This window comes from Mastigoproctus giganteus, chromosome 3 (genome assembly GCF_048544385.1).
Source record: "Mastigoproctus giganteus isolate SK-2022 chromosome 3, ASM4854438v1, whole genome shotgun sequence".
Classification (NCBI taxonomy): domain Eukaryota; kingdom Metazoa; phylum Arthropoda; class Arachnida; order Uropygi; family Thelyphonidae; genus Mastigoproctus; species Mastigoproctus giganteus.
The window spans coordinates 204,535,987-204,559,371 of NC_143577.1; the positions used below are offsets into that span (position 1 = coordinate 204,535,987).

Consider the following 23,385-nt stretch of genomic DNA (forward strand, 5'->3'; position numbering starts at 1 on the left):
TATTCGCTATTTAAGCTTTGCCCATATATCAGCACAGACTACTTTTTGTTTTTCCTTGTCACTATCTATGAGTGATTACTGTGGTAATTTGGAGGATTTTAGCTGAAATGCTCTGTACTAAAATTTATTCTGTCATTCTCCCTACTCAACAAATTATGCAGAACTTCTTGACTGTTTAAAATGGCTTTTTCCAATCCAACTTTCCTAAGAGAAAGGTAATTTTCTTTGGTGCTTTTTAATGCTTACAACACCTTTTTTTACCTATCAGAACACTAGACAATGCAAACCATATGCCCAATACTCCATCATTTTCTTCAACAACTTTTCAAAGTAAACAGTGAATGTTAGTGGCTTCTAGACACTTCAGATTACAACTTGGTGATGGCCTTTTCTCCAATGGAGTGCTCCCTGCCTACCTATCACACACACACACACACACACACACACACACACACACACACACACACACACACACACACACACACACACACACCATCTGGTATTATGTCAAATGGAATGATCTGCATGACTTATATTCCTCTTTTCCTTAATTGAATAGCTGTTTTAAATGTGATTGTAATGTTTGCTCAGATCATGACAGCAAAATTATTCTTGTAGTGATGAAATCCATTATTCTACATTCCATTCTAAAATCTCATCCTTTATCTAAACCTTAGTTTTTCCAATAAATGTGCCAAGACTGTTCAAGATAAGACAGCATGTTGCAACTTTCTTGTATCCAAATCTCCAGCTTCATTTTCTTCCTAAACCTCAGAACAATTGTAAAATAGTTATTAATTGATCAAAATGTATTTTGAATAGGCTAAGAGTAGAAAACTTGCTTCTTGCCTAAATTATAAAATCTCTTGCTAAAGCTATTGTCTTCTTTTATAACTTGATGGTTCTGGTATCCTCAGGTAAAGACAAGAGCTAACTTACTAGCATCCTACTTTTCTTCTAACTCTTGTACTGATGACCTTGGTAAACCACCTCCTACCACAGCAAAAACACTTCACTCAACATCACCCATGTTCTTCCAACAGGAGGATGTCAGTAGAATGTTAACAATCTTGATTCCAAGAAAGTGCCAGGTCCTAATGGCATTTCTCCATTTGTTCTCAAATTCTGTGCTCCTTAGCCTGTTTTTTAAGCTTTCTTATTCCATTAGTGTTTTTCCTCCTGCATGAAAATTTGTCATATCCAGCCAATTCCTAGAGAGGAGTAAAAAAATCCCTCCCATTTAATTACAGTCCCACTGCATTTACTCTACTACTTCCCAAGTAATGAAGAAAGCTATCAACTGCAAACTTGAAACATCCATCTGATAAATGATCACCAATAGTGATCACCAGAATATAAACAAAAAATTTATTATATTTTTACTCATCTTTGGACAAATTCAATGGGAAATGTTTGATGAAGCTGAAGCAGTTGCTATTGACATGTGGATTTCTAATTATTTTTGCTATTGGCTAACCAGTTTTCTCTCTCTCTGACTGGTTACTGCAGATGATGGTAGATGGCTGTGTTCTGGCTTCTCAACAAAACTAGTACTCCCCAAGGATTAGTTCTCTCCCACTCTTTTCCTCTTGTATATTACTGACCCACTTCTGCTGAATGGAAATACTATCCATAATTTTGCTAATGACAGCATGCTATTCCACCTTCCAGTTTGTGAAGCTCTGCACAAACAGCTTGAACTTCTTAAATATACAACCATTAATTCCTTAAATACCAATCTGCAGGTAATTCTCCAATGGGGTTAACTCCAATCCTTCTAACACAAAGAAGAGCTCATATGCTCATCTTTGATGACATGAGACCATATTTCTCTATTGGGGATTATTCTGACTTCCAATCTGTCTTGGCATAAGCATATCACAAATATTGCTTACTCTGCATAAAATAAAAAAATCTGGGTTTTTCTTTTTCATTCCCAGCATTACTTTTGTTTCAAACAACTACTCATGCTGTACAAATCTCAAATCCATTTTACCTTGTAATATTGTTCTCACATCTCAGAATTATGTCCCCAAAACATCTCTCAAGCTTCTAGATCCTATTCAAAAGAGAACAGCCTAATACAATTTTATAAGAGATATAATTAATGACTTATCTTTTGCAACTCTCTCCATCTCAAACATTTGGTTTTTGCAGCATGCCTTTTCCATAGGCATTGGTCTTCTGAACAAGAATCTGTAATTCTACCCCTCTTCCAAAACTATTTGAACACATTTCTCAACAAATTAACTTCCATTGACTGTCTAACTGAAAACTCACATTTGCTTTTCCTTTTTTACCCCTTCTACTTCTGTTTTCTAGATTAACCTCGCCTCACAAGAAGGTTATTCTAGGAAACAGAAGTAGAATGGATATTATTTCCTGAAAATGTTAGTAAGTATAACAGGTTCTAATACCTTTAATGTTGGTTTTTTCTTTAAACACCCACACACACACACACTCACTCAAACCAGAACATATTGCACTTTCTGAACATTTAGTTGTATATTATATAGTTTTTATCTAGCACAGTACTTTGCTTTTCAGACCTTGGGAGGTATGCATACATCACTCATTCCAGTGTTCCTTACAGTAATAAATGGCACAGAAATTCTTTAATAAAATTCTGTGCCATTTCTGTTGTAATGTGTTCAAAACTTACTCTACACATGTGAAATCAGTCATTTCATCCTTTCCTACAGGAGCATCTTTGGTACACAACCCTAAACTGTTTTTCTCTTCAATATTGTACCATTTGTTTTCCTATCGTGTGAAAAATAAAGTTATAAATGTTTCAATTACCCTGCATAAAGAAAGACATGAAATAATTTTATTTTAAAAAATTACAGATTCATTTTAACAGATACGTACATATTTTTGTACCACTTCCATTATTTCAGATATAAGTTGTTCTTGGTATGCTGGGTGTACTGCCATGTTGTAAACGGTATAAGATATAAGAGATGAAACAGGTTCATAACCTGCAGTGAAGAATGAAACACACTGAGCAATCAATTCTGTATAGCTGATTGCTGGAAAAAAAAAAAAAAAAAAAATCCTATAATTTTCAGTCACATCATGATTTATTGCAAGAAATCCTGCTAACAAGTTCATATGAAAAAACAAGTTAAGTAATGTATTCAGTCCATTAAATTTTAGGTATGTTTAATTTTTATTTCTTAAATTAATTCATTTTTCTTTTTCTGTAATTAGCAGGAGTGAAAAGTAAATAACCAATTGTCTTGTTTGTTATTGGCATAGTATGCAGTCAATTATTCTGAAATGTACTTTACTCATTTCCTCCAGATTTTAATGACAATTGAAATATAATGTATTTCATATTTCTGCTGCGATTAATAAAATAAGAAAATAGTCAGGAATGCTCTTGCCTATTAGTATTAGTAATGGCCGCATGGTGCAAGAAAGCCTATGGCTAATGCTGCACCAGCCAAAAAAAAAAAAAAAAAAAAAAATCCAAACAAAACAATGATAAAAATAAATAAATAAAATGAATAACTAAATAATAATAATTAATAAATAAAAAATAAAATAAAATATAAATAAAAAGGAAATTAAACCTATCATCCTATGCGCTTCCCTTACCTGAAAGTACTATCCAGATGACCTTTGAATTTCCCCAAACTGTCGGCCTCTACCACCCATGAAGGCAACTTATTCCAGTAATTTATAACTCGCTGGCTAAAATAAAACTTCCTACAGTCCAAGCTAAACATTTCCCCCCCCTAACTTGAATTTATGTCCCCTAGTTCTAGCATCATTTATAATCTTGAAAATTTTGTCCTCAATCATTTTACTGATGCCTCTCAGAGCCTTAAACACCTCAATCAAATCTCCTCTAAGGTGTCTAGTTTCCAAACTCTGCAACCCACATATTCAAAGTCTTTCTTCATAAGGACGCCCTTTTGCCGATCTCACCAGGCGAGTTACCCTTCTTTGCACCCTTTCAAGAAGCTCGATGTCTTTCTTTAGGTGCGGTCTCCATACCTGAACACAGTATTCCAAGTGTGGTCTAACATAAGCCTTATATAATGGGATTATCACGTCCCTATCTCTATTTGCAAAAGTTCGATAGATCATCGATAGGACACCATGGGCCTTCCTTGCAACCTGTTTACAATGCTCAGAGAATTTCATGTCTGACCGTATTGTAACACCCAAGTCCCTTTCCTCCATTACTGGGTTTAGTTTAACTCCAACCAAGTGAATAAGTTTTTTTGGGATTACTGTTTCCCAGGTTTACACCTGGGAAACAGTAATACGATACCTTACACTTTGTTGGATTAAAGCACAGCTGCCATTTTTCGGACCATTCTTGAAGTCTATCTAGGTCTCTCTGAAGAAGCTCAGCTTGACAGTGATCATTAACTACTCTACCAATTTTAACATCATCTGCAAATTTAGACATCACGCCCTCTATCCCTTCATCAATGTCGTTTATGAAAATTAAAAACAACAGTGGTCCTAATACTGATCCTTGAGGAACCCCACTTCTTACATCAACCCAATCTGAGGAATAGCCATTTATCACAACCCTCTGCCTCCTGCCCTGAAGCCATCCTTCTATCCATCTAAGGATTTTCCCAGTGATTCCAACCTGTTCCAGCTTATAAAGCAACCGCTCATGTGGGACTGAGTCAAAAGCTTTGCTGAAATCTAAATAAACAATGTCGAAATTATTCCCTAAATCCAGCTCGTGAGTGACCCTTTCAAAATAGTGAACCAGATTTGTTAAACATGATTTTCCCTTTACAAAACCATGCAGAGTATCCTCGAGAATTTCAATTCGATCCAAATGATCCTGAATTCCACCCTTGATCATTGCCTCCATGATTTTCCCTACTACTGAAGTCAGACTGACAGGTAGATAATTTCCAACTTCACTTTTAGAGCCACCCTTATGTATGGGAGATACATTTGCACTTTTCCAATCCAAGGGAATCTCCCCAGAGTCTAGTGATGCTCGCATAATTAGCCTCAATGGTTCAATGCACTCGCTTGCCGCCTCTCTTAAGATTATAGGGTATATTCCATCAACTCCAGGAGCCTTACTGGTCTGTAGGCTCGAAAGTTTTTTCATTAAATAATCTTGCGAAATTTCAATATCATTAATTACATATTTTTTAACTTTGCTCCCACAATTTCTTATTGCCACAAAAGGCTTTTCATTTGTAAATATCGATGCAAAATAACTGTTGAGTTCATCTGCAACGGCAGCTGGTGTATTTATTACTATCCCCTTTCCCTTACGTAAAGGTCCGATCTGGTTTGTCCTGCTCTTCTTGGCATTTATATATGTGAAGAATTCTTTATCCCCCCTCTTTGCTCTGTTTGCTAGTGATTTCTCATAAACTGCCTTTGCCTGTCGAAGCTTTTCTGTGGCTCTATTACACATCACCTTGTAGCTGTTATAGGCTTCAGTACTTTTTATTGCTCTGTAACCTTTCCATGCCACCTTTTTCTGCTCAAGTAATGTGGCAACTTCACTATTCATCCAACTTGGAACCCTCTTCTCGTGGAGTATTTTTTTAATGGTATATACGCATTCAAGGCATCTGTGATTAATGTTTTAAAAGCGCACCACAGTTCAATTGTATTCATTCTCAGTGCGATATCTACCCAGTTAATAGAGGCCATGTAGTACCTTAAGGCATCGTAATTTCCTTTTCTGAAATTAAAACCCATTCCTTTGCCTTTTACTTCTGCTACCTCTCTCGTCATCATCCACCGTAGAACTCCGTGATCACTTCCTGCTACTGGTTCCTCTACTGTCAGCCCTGTTATGTCATCTGATTCATGTGTGATGATGAGGTCTAGGATATTCTTTTCTCTAGTACTTTCCCTGACATGTTGATACAAATAACAGTCATCTAGTTGATTTAAAAATTTTGTTCCCCATGTCGAGTTTCCTTCCCATTTACTCCAATCAATTAGAGGCAAATTGAAATCACCCATAATAAGGCATTGACGCTTACTTGCCCATTCCATTTGCATGTAGAGGCTTTTGTCATAATCTTCACAATCACCTGGTCTGTAGATTACTCCTACTCGCATTATACCTTTGTTTCCAACTATCTCACACCATACAGACTCTATACTAGCATGTGAAATGTCTGAATCCGCAAAAGCTATCATCGCACTCAGGCTGCTTCTGATAAGAAGCATTACCCCATCACCCCTTCTATCTACTCTATCCTTCCTAAATACATTATACAAGCCGTACTGAAACTCATCATCCCCAATTTCCGGGTGGCACCACGTCTCTGTAAGCCCTATTATGTCCGTGTTACTTGTTTTAACCAGCAGTTCGAATTCGCTCATTTTATTGACGACACTTCTAACGTTACTGTATAAACAATTAAGATTTACTGTTCTTGTATATTTAACAACCCTAACACAACCCTTGAAGTTTTTTAGGCTCTCTTCCCTGATATTAGCTACCTGCTCATGTGAAACGTCTTTGCTCCCAGAACATCTAGATAATACGTCCAGTTGGGGTAACAGATAAGAACTCTTAAGGTATGTACAAGAGTTACATTGACCAATATTATCAGATAAACGCGTGTCAGTATTACCCACATCCCCCCTAACTAGCAGTTTCCCTGAACCTTTAAGGTATCCTCAATAATACTGGCAAAAACGTTTGCACCACCTTTGTTTAAGTGTATCCCGTCTCTACAAAACAAATTCTATGAGGCACCCTTGTGCAAAGTCTTATCAGCAACTTTTCTATTTCCTCTCAGACTGGATTGCCACACTTTGGGTTCTCTCTTTATTTCAAAAAGTTTATTATTTGTTTCTTTTTCCCATATACGTTTCCACTCTTCTTTAGAGATCTGCTGTATAATGCATTTATAGTCAACATAAGATGTCCTGAAATTGGGCGAGATCAGATTTGAAGCATTTTTGGCAGCTAATTCTGCTTGTTCATTTCCTGTGATTCCAGTGCCCAGGAATCCAAAAAAAAATTATGTGGTGACCATGTGTATGAATTTCCATTAACTGAGCCCAGATTTTCTGTACCAGAGGATGACTGCTAGAGCGTTTACATTGTATACAATTCACAGCACTTAATGAATCGGTATATATGATGGATTGAGTACATGAGACTTCTTTTATTTTCCCAGTGCTAATAGGATACCATATAACTCAGCGGTATAATTACTACATTCTGAGGGGAGCTGATTGGCGATGATAGCATCCAGCAGGACTACAGCTGTACCAACTTTACTGGCAGTCTTGGATCCATCTGTATATAGCTGTATGTAACTTTGAAACTGAGTGGAGTGGGCCAGATGTTAATATCTGGAAGATTATTCTTTCCCTATTTCTGATAGTATTTGTCAATATGTATCATGGGTATTTGCCATGGTGAGTTTCCATGCTAGTAACCTGCAGTATGTTATTCGTGTTGGACGTGGTATAATTTGATAGAGGTTTTCCCATTTTGGTCTGAAGCAATATTGCCATATGAGGTGATGTGGAAGGCTGCTGATTTTAGCAGCATAATTTAGGTGTAGAATATTTCAGAGGTGTAGCAGCGGTTCGTGGATTTCTATATACAGACTTAAAATGGGAGATGTGCGAAAGGCCCCCAGTGCAACTTGTAGTGCACTATGATGTATAGCAGCGTTTTTCATACTTTTTTAGTCACAGAACACTTTTCATCTTAACATATTCACGAAACACAAGTTTAGCGAGAGCCAAAGAACTGTTGCTAATATTTTATTACGTGTGGTGCACTGTGCATCAGGGGCACCTTTATTTAGAACACATGTAAAGCCGAAATTCAAATAACTGTCATTATACTTTCTTTTTTGGTCTTTTATTAGTTGATTCCTGTTTTTTCATTTCGGATTTTTGGGGAACAAAATGCTGCGATTGTTCATCCTCACTGAAGTGTGACAATATTGTATTTGTTTTCATCCACCACAGTTGCAATACTTTCAGTACTTTCATCCACCACAGTGGTCATTTATTTTAATAATAATATTTTGAAATACTGATAATTATCAAAAAAAATTTATACAAGGAAGCGAGTCTAGTTATGATATCGGTGCGCTTCCTACTCTCCTTCAACCCATGTACTCCAGGCTAAATCGCATACGAATGGCATACTAGATCACTACATTGCTACTTTTTTGTAGGTGTCATTACCTCTATGCAAAGCCCACCAAAATAAAGTGTTTCATGGTCTATTTGATTATTAGTCTATGCCAGTATATTAATAACTGAAAAAAAATTATGTTAAATATTATAATGATACAAAAGTGTGCCAAAAATATGCAAAATTTATTTTATTTTTTTAATTATTAATTACAATTCTTCGCAGAACACTTGTTCACATCTCATGGAACACCAGTGTTCTGCCGAACACAGTTTGAGAAACACTGATGTATAGGATCGAGCCATTTCAGTACACTTGGCCTGGCTGACGCGTATTCAGGAGATGCATATTCTAAGCGGGATCTAATTAATGAGCAGTATAAATGAAGCAACATTTAACGATCTGCACCCCATGACATAGAGGAGATTACTCTGAGAATATTTAGTTTCTTAAGACAGCTAGTACGAATATATTTTATGTTCAAGGAAGTTTAGTTTTTTATCAAGTATTATACCAAGAAATCAAGTACTGGGCTGAATGTAATACAATGAGAGTCTAACTGAGGTCTGGATCAGGATGTAATGTACGTTTATGACAGAAGTGTACTACAGTTGTTTTCGATTTAGAAATTCTGTAACTATTTTTTTTTTGGCCCAAGAGACTATTCTATTAATGGTGCCTTGTAGTTGTCTCTCAATAAGTCGCATATTTTGAGAATGACACAAGAAGGCAAGATTGTCAGTATATAGGTATGCATCAACTGTGGCGCTGAGCCCTGGAGAACTCCTTCTTCTTGTACATATGTTCCTGTAAGTGAAGAATGGAATCGGACTTGGAAGGATCTATTAGCTAGGAAGTTCTGAATAAATTCTGGGAGATGACCTCAAAGACCAGATTTATGTGAGTCCTGAAAAATCCCATATTGTCAAGTTGTATCAAAGGCTTTTTCAATGCCAATACATATCATAACAAAGTGCTAATTTCTTAGAAAAGCGTTCCAAATATTTCCTTCCACTTTGATAATGAGATTGAGTGTTGATCTACTTCTTCGAAAACCATACTGGCTTGGACTCGGAACGTTTTGAGTCTCCAGGAACCGTGTTAGTTGGGCGTTAACTATTTTTTCCAAGCAACTGGTTAAGGAGATAGGCTGATAGTTTGCCGGATCTGTGTGGTCGTTTCCTGGTTTCAGGAAGGCTAGCACATAAGAACGGCACCAGCTAGTGGGGTAACATTCTTCTAAGAAAATTCTATTATAGAGTCGTAAGAGAGCACTTAACGAACTTTCACTTAAATGGGAAATCATTGTGTAATAAATTCCATCAGGAACCGGAGCACTGTTCTTCATCCGTGTGAGAGCATCGTGCAATTCAGTCATGGTCAATGGCAGATTGTATGAATGTTGGAAAGTGGTATTGAATTTTAGTTTATATTTTTCTGTCCTGGATTTTAGTGACTGAAAGGCTGGTTCATATGTGGAAACAGCTGAGTGTGTTTCAAAAGACGAGCTGAATGCATTAGCAATTTCCACAGGTTCGGAAAAGAATCGGAGAAGTTGCAAATGAGTATTTGCATTTAATTCGTTTGATTTTTTTCCAGACTGTAGCAGTATCTGTGGATCTATTTATGGTGGCAGAATAATGCGCCCATGCTTCTTTTTTACTCATTCGTCTTGCATGATGAGCCTTATCCCTTGCTCTCTTAAACTGTAGGAGGTTGGCTGTGGTCGGATTTTTTCGAAACTGATTCCAGAATTTATTTATTTCTCTTTTAGCAATGCTACATGCTACATTCCACCACATTTTAGGATGGAGCCGGATTTTAGATGACGATTTTGGGATAGTAGATTCAGCTGCTATCCCAAAATGAGCTATTTCTTCATATTTAGTCCAGCTGGTCTTGTCAAATTTCCAAATTGTTCTAATGTTACTCTGCAAAGGAGAACTTGTATAGAAATTACAGATGATCAGAAAGTGATCATTACAATGCAGGTAAGCACCTCCGTAGCCAGGTGGGAAGGAGCAGCAGTGCATAGCACACGCTTTTTGATTAGACCGGGGTTCGAGCCTGTGACCACCAAATACGGAGGATGCGGAAAGGTCAGGGAATGACCACCGTATATTCCCGGAGCAATATGGCCTTAGTTGCTAATGTTCCTAAAAACCAAATAACAACAACGTGGGTAGTCAGTAATTGTCCAGTCTATGAGAGGAAATATTGTTGAAGAACATACTGACAGATCAATAGAAGAGCTCGTGCCAGATAGTAAATGCACATATGTGTGATCACCGGTATTTAAAATAGTTAGGTTATGTTTATCTAAGAATTTTTCAATTATTTTTACTCTGCAGTCAAGATATTGAGAGTCTCATAGGGGGTGATGGCCATTCCAGTCACCCAGAATACAGAAAGGAGTGGGTATTTGTCTTACTAAGTCATCTAAATAAGCAAGAGTGTAAGCATGGCTTGGTGACAGATACAATGAGACTAATGTTATCATTGTGCCTATGGTGATGCAGGTGACAACTGCCTCCAATGGTGTTTGTAGGGGATTAAAGCATTTACTAAGAGTGCTACTCCTCCATGAACTGCATTAGAGCAGTTTCTATCTTTTCTATACATGGTGGAAGTGTTTTATTGTTATAGAAATTGCATTCGTCAAGTTTGTTTCTTGTATGCATGCTGCAGAAGGCTTATATTCACTTATGAGATTGTATACGTCATCTAAATTAGTATGAAGTCCACGACAATGTGTGCATTGTTTGGTTTTAACTGGTGTGATGGTTACTTCTGGAAGATATTTTTGTTTGCGCCTGCCTAATTTTGCTTTTTCTTTCTTTGGGAAGGTTGGCCTTCCCGTGGCAATGTTGCCCTCTGCATGAATCTCAAGAACTGCATCATCTTCATTTACCTTTTCATCAACGTTCATGGTATCAGATATTAATTTATACGTGTTGCTTCTTTCAGGGGTCTTGGTTCGTTCTGTTGGTTGCTTATTGAATTTCTTATCTGGAGGTATTGTTACAGGCGTATTAGCTTCTTGAGTAGCATATTTGGAGGCAGATTGTTCCTTTGATGAGGAAAGGAGTGATTTAGCCCAATTAGATATCGATGTATTTGGAAGAACTGAGCAGTCAGCCTGAGTTGCTACTGAGTGTAGCCGCTGTGTAACTGAAGCATATGTAGATGACTTAGTAGGCACTGCAAAATGTTTCTTTGCTTCTTGGTATGACACTTTCTGCTCCATCTTATATTTTTGAATATTCTTTTCTCATTTCCATTGGAGGCATTCCTTTGAGAAAGCAGAACATTTGCCGTGACAGTTGGGACAACGTTGCATTTCAGTGTTACAGTTTGCGTGTGTATGTTCTTTAGAACTGCAAGCAGCACAGGTGGCTACACCTCTGCAGACAATTTGCGAATGACCAAATTTTTGGCACTTAAAGCACCAGACTGGGTTCGGAATGTAAGGTCTTGCCTGACATCTAAGGTAACCAGCTTTTATGGTGGTAGGTAGATTTGGTGTTTTAAATGTGAATATCACTGTTCGAGTAGGGACAGGCTCTCCATCTTTTTTAATGATGATTCTTTTGGCTGTTTGTTTGTTATTTGGTTTTTAGGAGCATTAGCAACTAAGGCCATATTGCTCCAGGGATATGCGGTGGTCATTCCCTGACCTTTCCGCATCCTCCGTATTTGGTGGGCACGGGCGATTCTTTTGGCATGTATCACATTTTGATCTCTTAGTTCGTGGACAAATTCATCCTCCGATATGTTTAACAGATCCCATTCTGATATTACCCCTTTAGAGGAATTTAAGGTGGCATGTGGGGTAACCTTCGTGGGGAATTCCACCAAAGGTAGATATTTTTAATAATCTCTCAACATGTCTACGTTTGGTCATTTCAACTAATAAATCTCCAGATCTTAATTGCCTAACTATTTTTGGAGGGCCAGCCACATTTACAAGACATTTTTGTATCAAAAATGGGGAAAGCTTACTCAGTGGTTGGTATGCGGAGGAGTGTAGTATTAAAAATAGAGGTACAGTATTATCCATTCCTTCTTTTTTTTTTTTTTTTGTCTCTTAGTATGGGATGTTGTGTCATCATGATCTGGATCAAAAGATCCATAAGTGAACTGTTTACTTTTGTCCATCTTTGTACCTTTTTAGCCCTGGGAGGGTAGCTTTCTTCTCCTAGGTTTCCAGCCCCACCACATGGAGGCAAGAGCAGTGGACCAGTGACAAAGCGATAAAGTAAGGTTATTTGTTAGTGCATTAGTAAGTTAGTCCTATGTACAAGAAGAAAGGTGTCTTTCCTTTATGTTAGTTATGCTTACTTCTTTACTTTAGAAGAGCAAAATTAAATAACTCTGGAAAAAATGAAGAATAACTATAATTATCAGCCGCTCTTCGGGAAAATCGCCTGGAAATCACTCAGAAATCGCTATAGTCACTCACTTGGCACTCGGGGCCAGGTGGGGGGGGATTATGCTCTTAGTTAAGAAGCACATAAAATCTAAGGCAATGCATCCAGCTGACATGGGTGGCCAGTGAAATTTTGAGTCAGCTTGGTGTGACATAAGCACTAACAAAACAAAACTGAGAGTAAGAGTTGGCTATAGCCCTGTCCTTCCCTTACAATACTTTGTCTAGTTCTAGTTTGATTTATTCAAATTACCCACTTCACACAACTGTTCACTCTCAACACTTTATACTCCCCATATTCAAATTCTACACCCTTTATTCTCAGTGACACCATGTCTCTGACATCTCTACAATGTCTGCATTTGATGACTTAATCAGTACTTCAAATCCATCAAATTTATTTAATATGCTCCCAATATTAGTGTACATGCAAATATACATGCACATGTTAGCTAGGACAGTCTTTTTTATTGACTTAGGTTTGTTTATTATTATTATTTTTTTTAATTTCTACCTTAACAGGAAAATAAGATATAAAAGAGAAAAAAATAAGATGTAAGATGTAAAATGAGTTATATAAAAATGAACTGTATTAACTTGGAGATGTAACAATGTATAACACATTCTAAACCACTGATTTTTTTGTATAAATATTAAATTTTTTTTCACACTATATTATATAATTACAATTTGACTATATGATTCTACTGTGCTTTAATTAATAAAAAAAATTAATACTAGAATAACTCCATCACCTAACTTATGAAATAAAGTAACAAAGATAAATACTTATAACTTATAAAAGTAAAAATATGTATACTTTGTTACTAGATTTTTGGATAGCTGCTGAAGAGTGAATTAAGTTATGTTTATAAGCATAAAATATGAATTCACTCTAGAAGCCACAGAAGTACTGTACTGAAGTCTATGTGGGAAGAAGGGAAAAAAAAATTCTTTTGTAAGTTTTAAAAATGGATTGACTAAATTATGGTAGCTGCAAGAAGAAAGTAGCTACGAGCTGTAATACTCTCTAAAATTATATTAATTGGTTATACTGGAAGGAATATTAGTTAAGTAAAATATGCAATATGGGAAGTAAACTTTATTTAACTGCAAATTGGCCATATCTAATAAGGACAACAGACCTCAAAATCAATCCTTACTTTTGGGAATTCCACTAGATGTTTTTTCATTGGTTTGCTTTCCTGAAGATCCATTCTGGTCACTGCCTTCAGCATTCAAAACTAACTGAAGAAAATCCTTTGGAGTTTCACTCTGAGAAGCCTAAAGGCAAAATGTTCAGCAATATACATCAGAGAAAACAATACAGATAATTAATGTATATATATATATATATATATATATATTGTAATTTTTTTTTAATAGCTCACGCTAATCTATACTAATAAGTAACCTATAATACTTTGAACAAATGATGATTTATACATAAGCCAGCATGGAAATTTCTAGTTTTCATACATATATCTTATAGCACACTGTTGGCTGAGTCAAATAATGCATTATCTTAAAAAAAAATAACAGTTATTCACTCCATTAAATTGCCAAACATACCAATCTGTTATACACTATTGAAACCTTTCTGGATTGTCTGTGACCTAGATTGTTTCAGCTTTCATTCTTTCTCGATCCTTTCTGATTATGCTAATTATAATGTATAACACTGATTATTATTATTTATTTATTATTTTTTTATAATAACCCCATACGTGAAAGGTAAGGATCTATAGCACTTTAGTACTGTGTATGGGTTGAAGGCTCAGAAGACTCTTGTTGATGTTAGACAAATTTTTGTATTAGAGCGGTTCAATATTTGGCAATATACCTCTGAAGTTCTCGATAATCACCTTCAAGTTGATGCTGTTTACACAGATATTTCTAACATATTTGATAAAGTCCGTCACAAACAACTGGAAAAACTTAAGCCATATGGTATCCGTGACTCTCTGCTCTAATGGCTATGGAGCTATATTATGCATCATTCCTTGAGCATTTTCATCAATCAAGTGAACTCGAACCATTATATACCACTAAGCAGAGTACCTCACGGCTCCCACCTAGGTTCTCTACTTTTCACTGTTTTTATAAATGACCGTCCCTCTTTCACCTGCATCTCCAATGTTCACGTTCTCTCTATGCAGATGACCTTAAGATCTACTCAGCAGTGAAGAAGATATCTGATTCTCAACAGCTTCAATGCGCCCTCAATAAATTCTCTCAGTGGCTATCTTTGAATGGCTATTTGCTAACCCTCAACGTGCAAAGTAATCTCTTTCTCTTCCCGCAGATCCTCACAACTAATAAAATGGAGTACACTATCAACTCTGATCATCAAAAGGTGTGACTAAGTTAACGACTTGGGGGTTCTCTTCTTCGATGCCCATGTCCTTAAAATCACCAGCAAAGCATTCAAAACACTGGGATTTATCGAAAGGAATGCTTACAAGTTCAAAAACTACAGGTATGCTGTTATCCTATATAAAATCATTCTTCTGCCAATCCTTGAATTCAGTTCACCCATCTGGAATCCTCACACAAAGACTTTAATTAACAAAACTGAAGCAGTCCAATAAAATTTTGTCCATTATCTTACATTCTGTAACCCTCTATTTTATCACTCAGTATACTATGTATCGCTGTGTTATTACTTTCATCTGAAGCCTCTGTGCACTAGAAGAGTTATTGCTGATATCACCCTTCTAGCCAAAGTAATCACTGGAACCTATGAAGCATGTGATATCCTTAGTAAAATTAACCTGTATGCCTTGTAGACAAGTCTTTGAGACTGATGCTGCATAAGCTTGCTTGTTTGTTTGTTATTTGGTTTTTAGGAGCATTAGCAACTAAGGCCATATTGCTCCGGGGATATGTGGTGGTCATTCCCTGCCCTTTCCGCATCCTCTGTATTTGGTGGTCATGGGCTCGAACCCCGGTCTAATCAAGAAGCGTGTGCTACGCACTGCTGCTCCTGCCCACCTGGCTACGGAGGCACCATATATACATAAGCTTGCTTTCTTCCATCGTATGCCTCTACTAATGCTAAGTCAGGAATCTTCTGCCATTTGGTCTTGACTGTGCAATCATGGACTTTATGAAGTTCAGTCTACTAAACAGAATCAGCAAATGTCTCTGACTTTTTTGATAATTCCCAATCAGTGATGAACTCTATCCACAAGTATGCCTCTTCTCTTGAACTGAGAAGTGACTAGCTCTCATTTAATTATTATAATCTATTATTTTTTTTTCTTATTTAATTTATTTATTTATTATGCGTTTTACCACTCTTCTTTGATAACAGTAACTTAATTTAATGCAACTTCTTTTGTACATAAGATTTTAATGTTTGAATCTATATCAATGGTTTATCTTACTTTTGGATTTCTTATTACTGTTATCAACTCTGTTCACATTGTACTGCTCTCAGATACGATGTTAATGGTTACCTGTTGTGTATCTTGTTATTAATAAAAATAAAAAAAAATAAATAAAATAAAGTTAATTTGTTTTTCATAACACACCTTCATTAATCATCCATATTTTGATGGTACTTTTCAGAGTAGTCCCTATTTGATGAAATGCACTTACTCTAATGTTTCTGCCATTCTTAAAAAATGTGGTGAAGCCATTTTTTGCAATGCATTTGAGAATTTCCTCCAACATCTTTACAACTAATTTTGTAAAACATTTTCATTACAGCTCTTTCTTTAACTTTGGAAACAATAAAAAAAAAAAAAAAAAATTGCAGGGTGCAAGGGCAGACGAAGAATACATCTGACACTAATGTTGGCTAAATATTCAATAAGAGTATGAGCAATGTGAGGTCTTGTATTATTTTATACAGAATCCACAACCTGCATGCATTTGTGATCTTTCAAAGTGTGTAGCATGGTTCTGTAGTAAGGTTCTGTACCAGTCATATGACATGGCACAACGTACTGTTAAACCATTCCTTGAATGTTAAAAAAAAAAAAAAGAAATGATCATTACCTTTCCTGCAGAAGCCAACTTTTGCCTTTCCCAGTGTTGGCAATGAGACAGACATTCAAACAGAGCTCTATTGCTTACACTCTGGATCGAAAGGATAGAGCCATGTCTCATCCACCATTATTTCCTTGTAAAGAAGCTCACCATCTTCAGTAACCATCCACTGAAATTCCCAACAAACCTCAATGCAAACCTGAATTGCTCAGTTGTGAGTAGTCTTGAAACCCAGCATGCACAAACACATCATATGTAAATTGTCATGGAGAATACAGTGCATGCTTCCTACTGATATTCCAGGGCCACTGAGTTTTGTGAATCGAATTGAATCATGTCCATCTTTAAACATTCTAAACCACCTGCGAGCTGTGCTACATATATGGACAGAAACAAAATTTGAATAGCATACTGTTCTTCACGTGTTACATCCACTGTTACATAGGCAAAACTGAACAGGCATAAACTTGACTGACTGCCATGCACATGAGTCAATTGTGCAGTGCTATGTGATGCAGCTTGGTTTGGTCTTATGTGGTGCTTATTATTAGTTTTTTATTATTAGTACTAGCAAATGATGCAAGGAAGCAAGCTTATATTAAAAAAAAAAACAAAAAAAAAACTACCTCACCACATCTGTTCATTCCCTCTAATAATTTGTCTTCATCATCATCATCAGCCATTTTCAATCCACTGCAGGATGAAGGCCTCTCCAGCAACTTTCCAGTTCCTTCTCTTTTTGAGCACTGACCATCCATTTACTACCCAAAAACTCATGAATTTCATCTATCCATCTCTGCCTTTGTCTTCCAGGTTTTCTTCTAGCTCCTCTTGGGGGTACCATTCTGTTATTTTCTTAGTCCATCTGTCATCATGTATTCGAGCTATGTGTCCTGCCCATTTTAGACTTTAGACCATTTTAGTTCTTTAGTTTTTATAAGAATGTCCTTTACTTGAGTTTGCTGCCTAATCCATGTGATTCTCTTCTTATCTAACAGTCTGTTTCCCAATATAATTCGTTCCATTCTTTGCTGTGTAGTTCTCAGCTTCTCTTCCATTCTTTTGGTGAGTGCCCAAGTTTCACTTACATAAGTCATGGTGGGGAGTATACATTGGTTTATTATTTTACGTTTCAGACAAACTGGGACATTGCTCTTCAGTATATGACTATATTTTCTGAATGCTATCGATCCAAAAACTATTCTTCTCTTGACTTCCAGCCATTTATCATTATTACAGCTAATAACTTGTCCCAGATAAGTATATGACTCCACTTTTTCAATTACTGCTCCTTCAATCATTATTTCCCTTTCTGTGGCATACCTGTTCATCATTACTTTTGTTTTAGCCATATTCAACTTTAGTCCAAAATCCTTACTAACTCTGCATAACTGATTAAGATTTTCCTCTAATTCTTTGGGATCGTGGCTTATGACCACAATGTCATCTGCAAATTGTAAATGGTTTAGGTACTCTCCGTTCACATTGACTCCTTTCTGCGACCAGTCTAATCTTCTGAAAGCTTCCTCAAGGGCAGCAGTAAACAGCTTCGGAGATATCGTGTCTCCTTGTCGAACTCCTTTCTCGATTTTAAATTTCCTACTGTCTTTGTCTAGTCTAATAAAGGAAGTAGCACTCATATATTTTCTTCAAAATCATAATATATGGGATATCTATGCCTTGTCTTTCCAGTGCCTGAAACATTGCCTTATGCTGTATGGAGTCAAATGCTTTTACATAATCCACAAATGCCAGGCATAATGGTGTTTTATATTCATTTTCTTTCTCCATTAGCTGTGATATTACGTGAAGGTGATCCATAGTTGAGAATCCTGTCCTAAAGCCAGCTTGCTCTTTCGGTTGATTCTCATCAAGTATTCTTTCTAATCTGTTAGTAATGATCCTTGTGAACAACTTGTAGATGTGGGATAACAAGCTAATTGGTCTATAATTTCCAATTTCTGATTTATCTCCTTTCTTATGCAGCAAAACTATTGCATTATTCCACTGCTTAGGTATCACACCTTTTCTAATGCACTTTGTGAAGAGCCTTGCCAGTTTTTGTGTTATGTCTCTTCCTCCCAATTTTAACAACTCAACAGTAACTTCATCTTCCCCCGGGGCTTTCTGATTCTTCAATGCATGTTCACCTCATCAGGAAGAATATCGGGTATGTTGTATGTGTTGCTACTTTGCAATCCATCTTCCCCACTGCTGGCATCATTCCCTTGCTCCTTGTATAATTCTGTGATCACTTCCAACATTTACCTTATTCAGGACGGTAACATCATTCACAATATATCTTCTGTTAGTGAGGATGAAGTTGATTTCATTAGTTGTTAATCCATTTGGACTCTTCCATGTCCACTTTCTGTTCACCCTTTTCTTGAAAAAAAAGGGTTCATTACTGACAGTCCTTGAGATTCTGCAAATTCCACAAGTCTTTCACCTCTTATTTCTTTCACCAATTCCAAAATTTCCTCTAGTTCCTCTCTCTGCACTGTTTTGCCTTTTTCAACCTTAGCATTGAAGTCCCCCATAATAATAGTGTAGTGGGTTTTCTGCACATCTAGAAGAATCTCAATTTCGGCATACATTTCTTCAATCTCTTCATCACCATGGCTCGATGTTGGTGCATAAATCATTATAATCTTTAGCTTATACCTCTTAGAAATCTCGAGTATTAGTCTTGACACCCTTGTGATGTACTTTTGAATTCCAAAATGTTGTTTTTAAAATCTTTATGGACCAGAAACCCAACTCCACCTTCACTCCTTTCACTGTTTCCATTGGTGTACAGCAGATTTCCACTTGATAAACTTATAAGTGATTCATTTCTTCTTCTTGTTTCAGCCAAACCGATGATATTCCAATTCACATTTTCTAATTCCTTTTCCAGCTCTAATATACTGTCTTCACCGATGAGTGATTGTACGTTATAAAAGGCCAAGTTCAGTTTCCGTGCATGGCAGCCTGGTCGTACCCAGAGATTCTTAGCACCCTCTGCTTCCACTCTGATCCTCTCGCTGCCGTAAGAGGGAGAGTGAAAGCTGCTGGGGACTGAGGGCCATTTTTGTCGTGCTGTCATATGCTGGAAGGTTTGGTCTTTTCCTCTTCACGCTGACCAGGCGTCTTGAAGAGAACCACTCTACACGTTCGTTGCCACCTAAGTGACGTAACAGGACTTACCATCAAGAAGGTGTGCATGAGTGGATTTTAGGGAGGCAGGCCAACCGGACTTCTCCTAAATCTTCTGTAATAGAGAGATATTGGATCCATCAGTGTTTTAAGCTGAGTGTCAGTTGATAACACAGGATACCTGTTCCCCTCTAAGCCCCTATTCTTCCTAATTTGTCTTATTCTTCCTTAAATTTATTCAAAATACCCACTTAAACAACCTAAGGTGGCAATTTATTCCGCAATAATTTTTTTTTTTTTTTTTAAATGCAATCACAGGCATGAGAGGTATTAAAACCTAAAGTACAGTGCATGGGTTGAAGTTTGATAAGATAAAAGAAGATACTTATTGACATTAGACTCGAATTTCTATAGATTATAATTTTCAGGAAATACACATGAAAGGAGGTTGTTCCAGAAAATGGAAGTTGGAGGAACAAATGAAGAAGATGAAAAATTGGTTCTATGAGTGTGAAGTTGAACTAAAAGGATGCTGACTGGGTGCGGCATGTGTTTGGACTGGTTTGGAAGAGAAAGTGGAAATTATAGAAGCCAATTCAGAAAAACTGTGCCCATGGAAGTATCTATAGAAAAGGCATGGCAGAAACAGTACATCTATGAGACAGAGTAGATAGACTCTGTTAGAAATTAGTCATTAATTAACCTAACTACTCTCTTTTGAATGGAGCCTAGAACTTCAGAGAAGGTTTTTGGGGGCACTGTCCCAAAGATGTGGGAACAATATTCAGTGGTAGAGTGGATTTGAAAATTGTACAGAGTGAACAGCTGTTTGGAAGAAAAGTAATGCTGAGAGCAAAAGAGAAAATCAATTACTTTCAGGCTGAAAGCAAATTTTCACACATCTATTCTGCAGCCAACCTTTTTCAATTTATTTGTCCCCTTGTGTACATTATCTGAGAAAGAGAACACCATCGTCATTAAGCCCATTTAAAGCCTTAAACACTTCAATCAGATCTCCCTGCAAGTGCCTACCAAACAAATTTGCAGAACTAGTCTTGTGGTAAGAGAATTTGAAAATTTACAAATATTGTAATTCTTACAAGTGAAAGTTTCTGTTTCCTACAAGGGCTGTTCAACAAATCATAAAAACCATAAAAATATGAAGATCAAGAGCAATTCTCACCTGCAGCAGTGCAAATTCATGATTTCTTACAGAGGATACCTCCATATCTACTTAGATATGAGTGTCACTTTCACTTTCATAGTAAAAAAATGAAATAAGGATAGAGAACTCACATTCATCACCTCTTTAAGGTACATGATGCTTGTGAATTCTGAAAAGGAATGTATCAAGTGCAATGGTAAAGGTATATGTTATGGTTTTAAGTTTAATCCATTATTTCCTTCTGTGGATGTATCATATGGTCAACCAGTGACATTTGGCTGTAAAGTGGTAAAACAACTGAAATATGCTATTTTTTTGAAATATACAAGCATTAATGTCCTTTTTAAAAAGGTGATGCTTGCAAGCTCCCTGATCTTATTTCATTTATTTACTATGAAAATCACAAATGATTACAATAAGATAGAGGTGTGGAGACACACCTCTATCTCATTTTAATCATTTATTTTACTTTGACTGAAGTGCAATTCTACTCAGGTAGTAGAATTGAACTTCACCAAGTATAATGCTAATTACAACATTAAATTTCTTGTGTGGTATATTCAGTGTTCATTTTTCTACAATAGTCTTCAATACATAAACACATTTGTCTTTAGAATGAATTTATTCAAATATCACAAATATACTGTTTTCAAAAAGTATGTTGATAATATTTGATCCCAAAATTTTTTTGGGGGAAAAAGTGTGGATTCATACAAAAAAAAAAAAAAAAAAAACCCCAGCTGATCTTGTTTTTAGCTTGCACACATTTTGTATTCCATTATGGAGTACAGATCCTTTCTGATATGGAAAGGATCTGACTCTGACTTCTCCAAATAAGTGACAATTAGCAAACCAACTATACAATCACTGCACAGTTATTTAGTTTGTTAAATGGTATCATTACTGTTAAAGAATATGCAAACAATTTATTTTTATCTTATGAAAAATCATTACTTACAGTTTTCATTTGGCATCTTGTTTTAATTAAATCTTTGCTGAAGTCCTCAAAAAATTTGGTAGCTTTTGTATTAAAAAGTGACACTTTAAACAACTTCATAAACCATGGGAAGAGCACTGAAAGATATGTAACTTAGCATCAATAGTGGCAAATGATGCAAGAAAGCAAGCTTATACAACATCAGACAAAAAAAAAACAAATGCAATGTATCCTGTATGCAAGAAAGATGTTTTACGTGAAAACATCTTTGACCGTTTTGATTTAAAAACAGAACCATTTTTAAATCAAACATCTAGAACCGAAGTTATGAACGACGTAACGTCTTATGCTCACACTTATTCTACCGAATTAGCATCATTAGGATCATTTAGAAAGTAGCAGGCGTGAGCTCATGCCCACTACTTCCTAATGGGGGAAACCCCTGGTGCCGTTTGACACTAAACACACTCTACTTCCTAAAGGACATAAATGTTCATTTAACTTACATCATTCATTGGTTTTACTTCAACCTGAAATAACAATGTAACATTTTATGCTAATGTCCGTTACTTACTCTACCGAATCAATGTTAGTGACTGCATTAGCATAATTTAGGAAGTGACATAATGTGCATCATTTACATTTTTGTTTTCGCCAATGGGCCAAACACTGACTGTCAGACCAAAATTTAGTAGGTGCCTCCAAAGATGTTTCACATCAAGATTCAATGTTAGTGACTGCATTAGCGTCATTTAGGAAGTAATGTAATTTGCGTCATTTCCACATCACATTATCTATACAGTAGGATAGAGAATAAACTCCTCTGACCCTATGTGGCTATCCCAGACTACAAACAGAAAATTTATTTTTGTGCCTCACATTGTCGAGCAGTCAAACATGGGAATGCAACAGTGCATATTTCAATTAAACCATGCCTTGAACAAAATTCACAATTCTACTAAATGTGACTGATGATTATATTAATTGTCAAAATGATTAATTTTAAACTTATCTGATCTAGAGTTCATGCTGAAGCATAAACAAAATACATATTTATTTATTTTGTTGATTTGAACTAATAATAATCAGAATGATTATTATTAGTACCTGGTGGTAAAAACCCAAACTACACCTATGTAAATTAGCATCAAAGATGCCTGCCATAGGAATATTTCAAAATTTCAACATAGTTAAAACTCTGGAATATTCTTATGGCAGGCATCCTTCCATAAAGTACATTGAAAGATCAGGCCTAAAACCACAGAAGTTATTTTATAATCACTCTATATATTAAGATATTTACAGGTCAATGTTGAAAAAAAGTCGCAAGTTAGGGTTGAATGTGAAAGTGTATGCAATTCTGCCCAGACACAAGAGAAGGAGTATATGATGAGAGCCTTGTCGATCAATTTGGCCCTGGAGAGATTATGCAAGGCTCAAGGGGTAGAATTTTTTCAGCCTGGTCTGTGCTTGTTGACAGGAGAGAATGCTTCTACAGGAATGGGGTCCACTTAAATAGAAAGGGTGCAAGAATATTTGCTGATGCTATTGAGACAGTGTTACAATAGTGTTAGGTGAGTCGGAAAACTGCTAGC

The 23,385-nt window shown here is 36.3% G+C and overlaps 1 protein-coding gene across 1 annotated transcript in view; it reads right to left on the reverse strand.

Annotated features, from left to right (window-relative positions):
• Window positions 1–23,385, reverse strand: part of LOC150088619 (cytochrome P450 3A5-like) — a 158,859-nt gene that overhangs the window by 25,683 nt on the left and 109,791 nt on the right. Inside the window, exons 7-9 of the mRNA XM_090370270.1 lie at window positions 21,812–21,927; window positions 13,718–13,838; window positions 2,872–3,032 (exon numbers count right to left, since the gene is read on the reverse strand). Coding sequence (XP_090226396.1) covers window positions 2,872–3,032; window positions 13,718–13,838; window positions 21,812–21,927 — 398 coding nt within the window. The remainder of the gene's footprint in view (window positions 1–2,871; window positions 3,033–13,717; window positions 13,839–21,811; window positions 21,928–23,385) is intronic.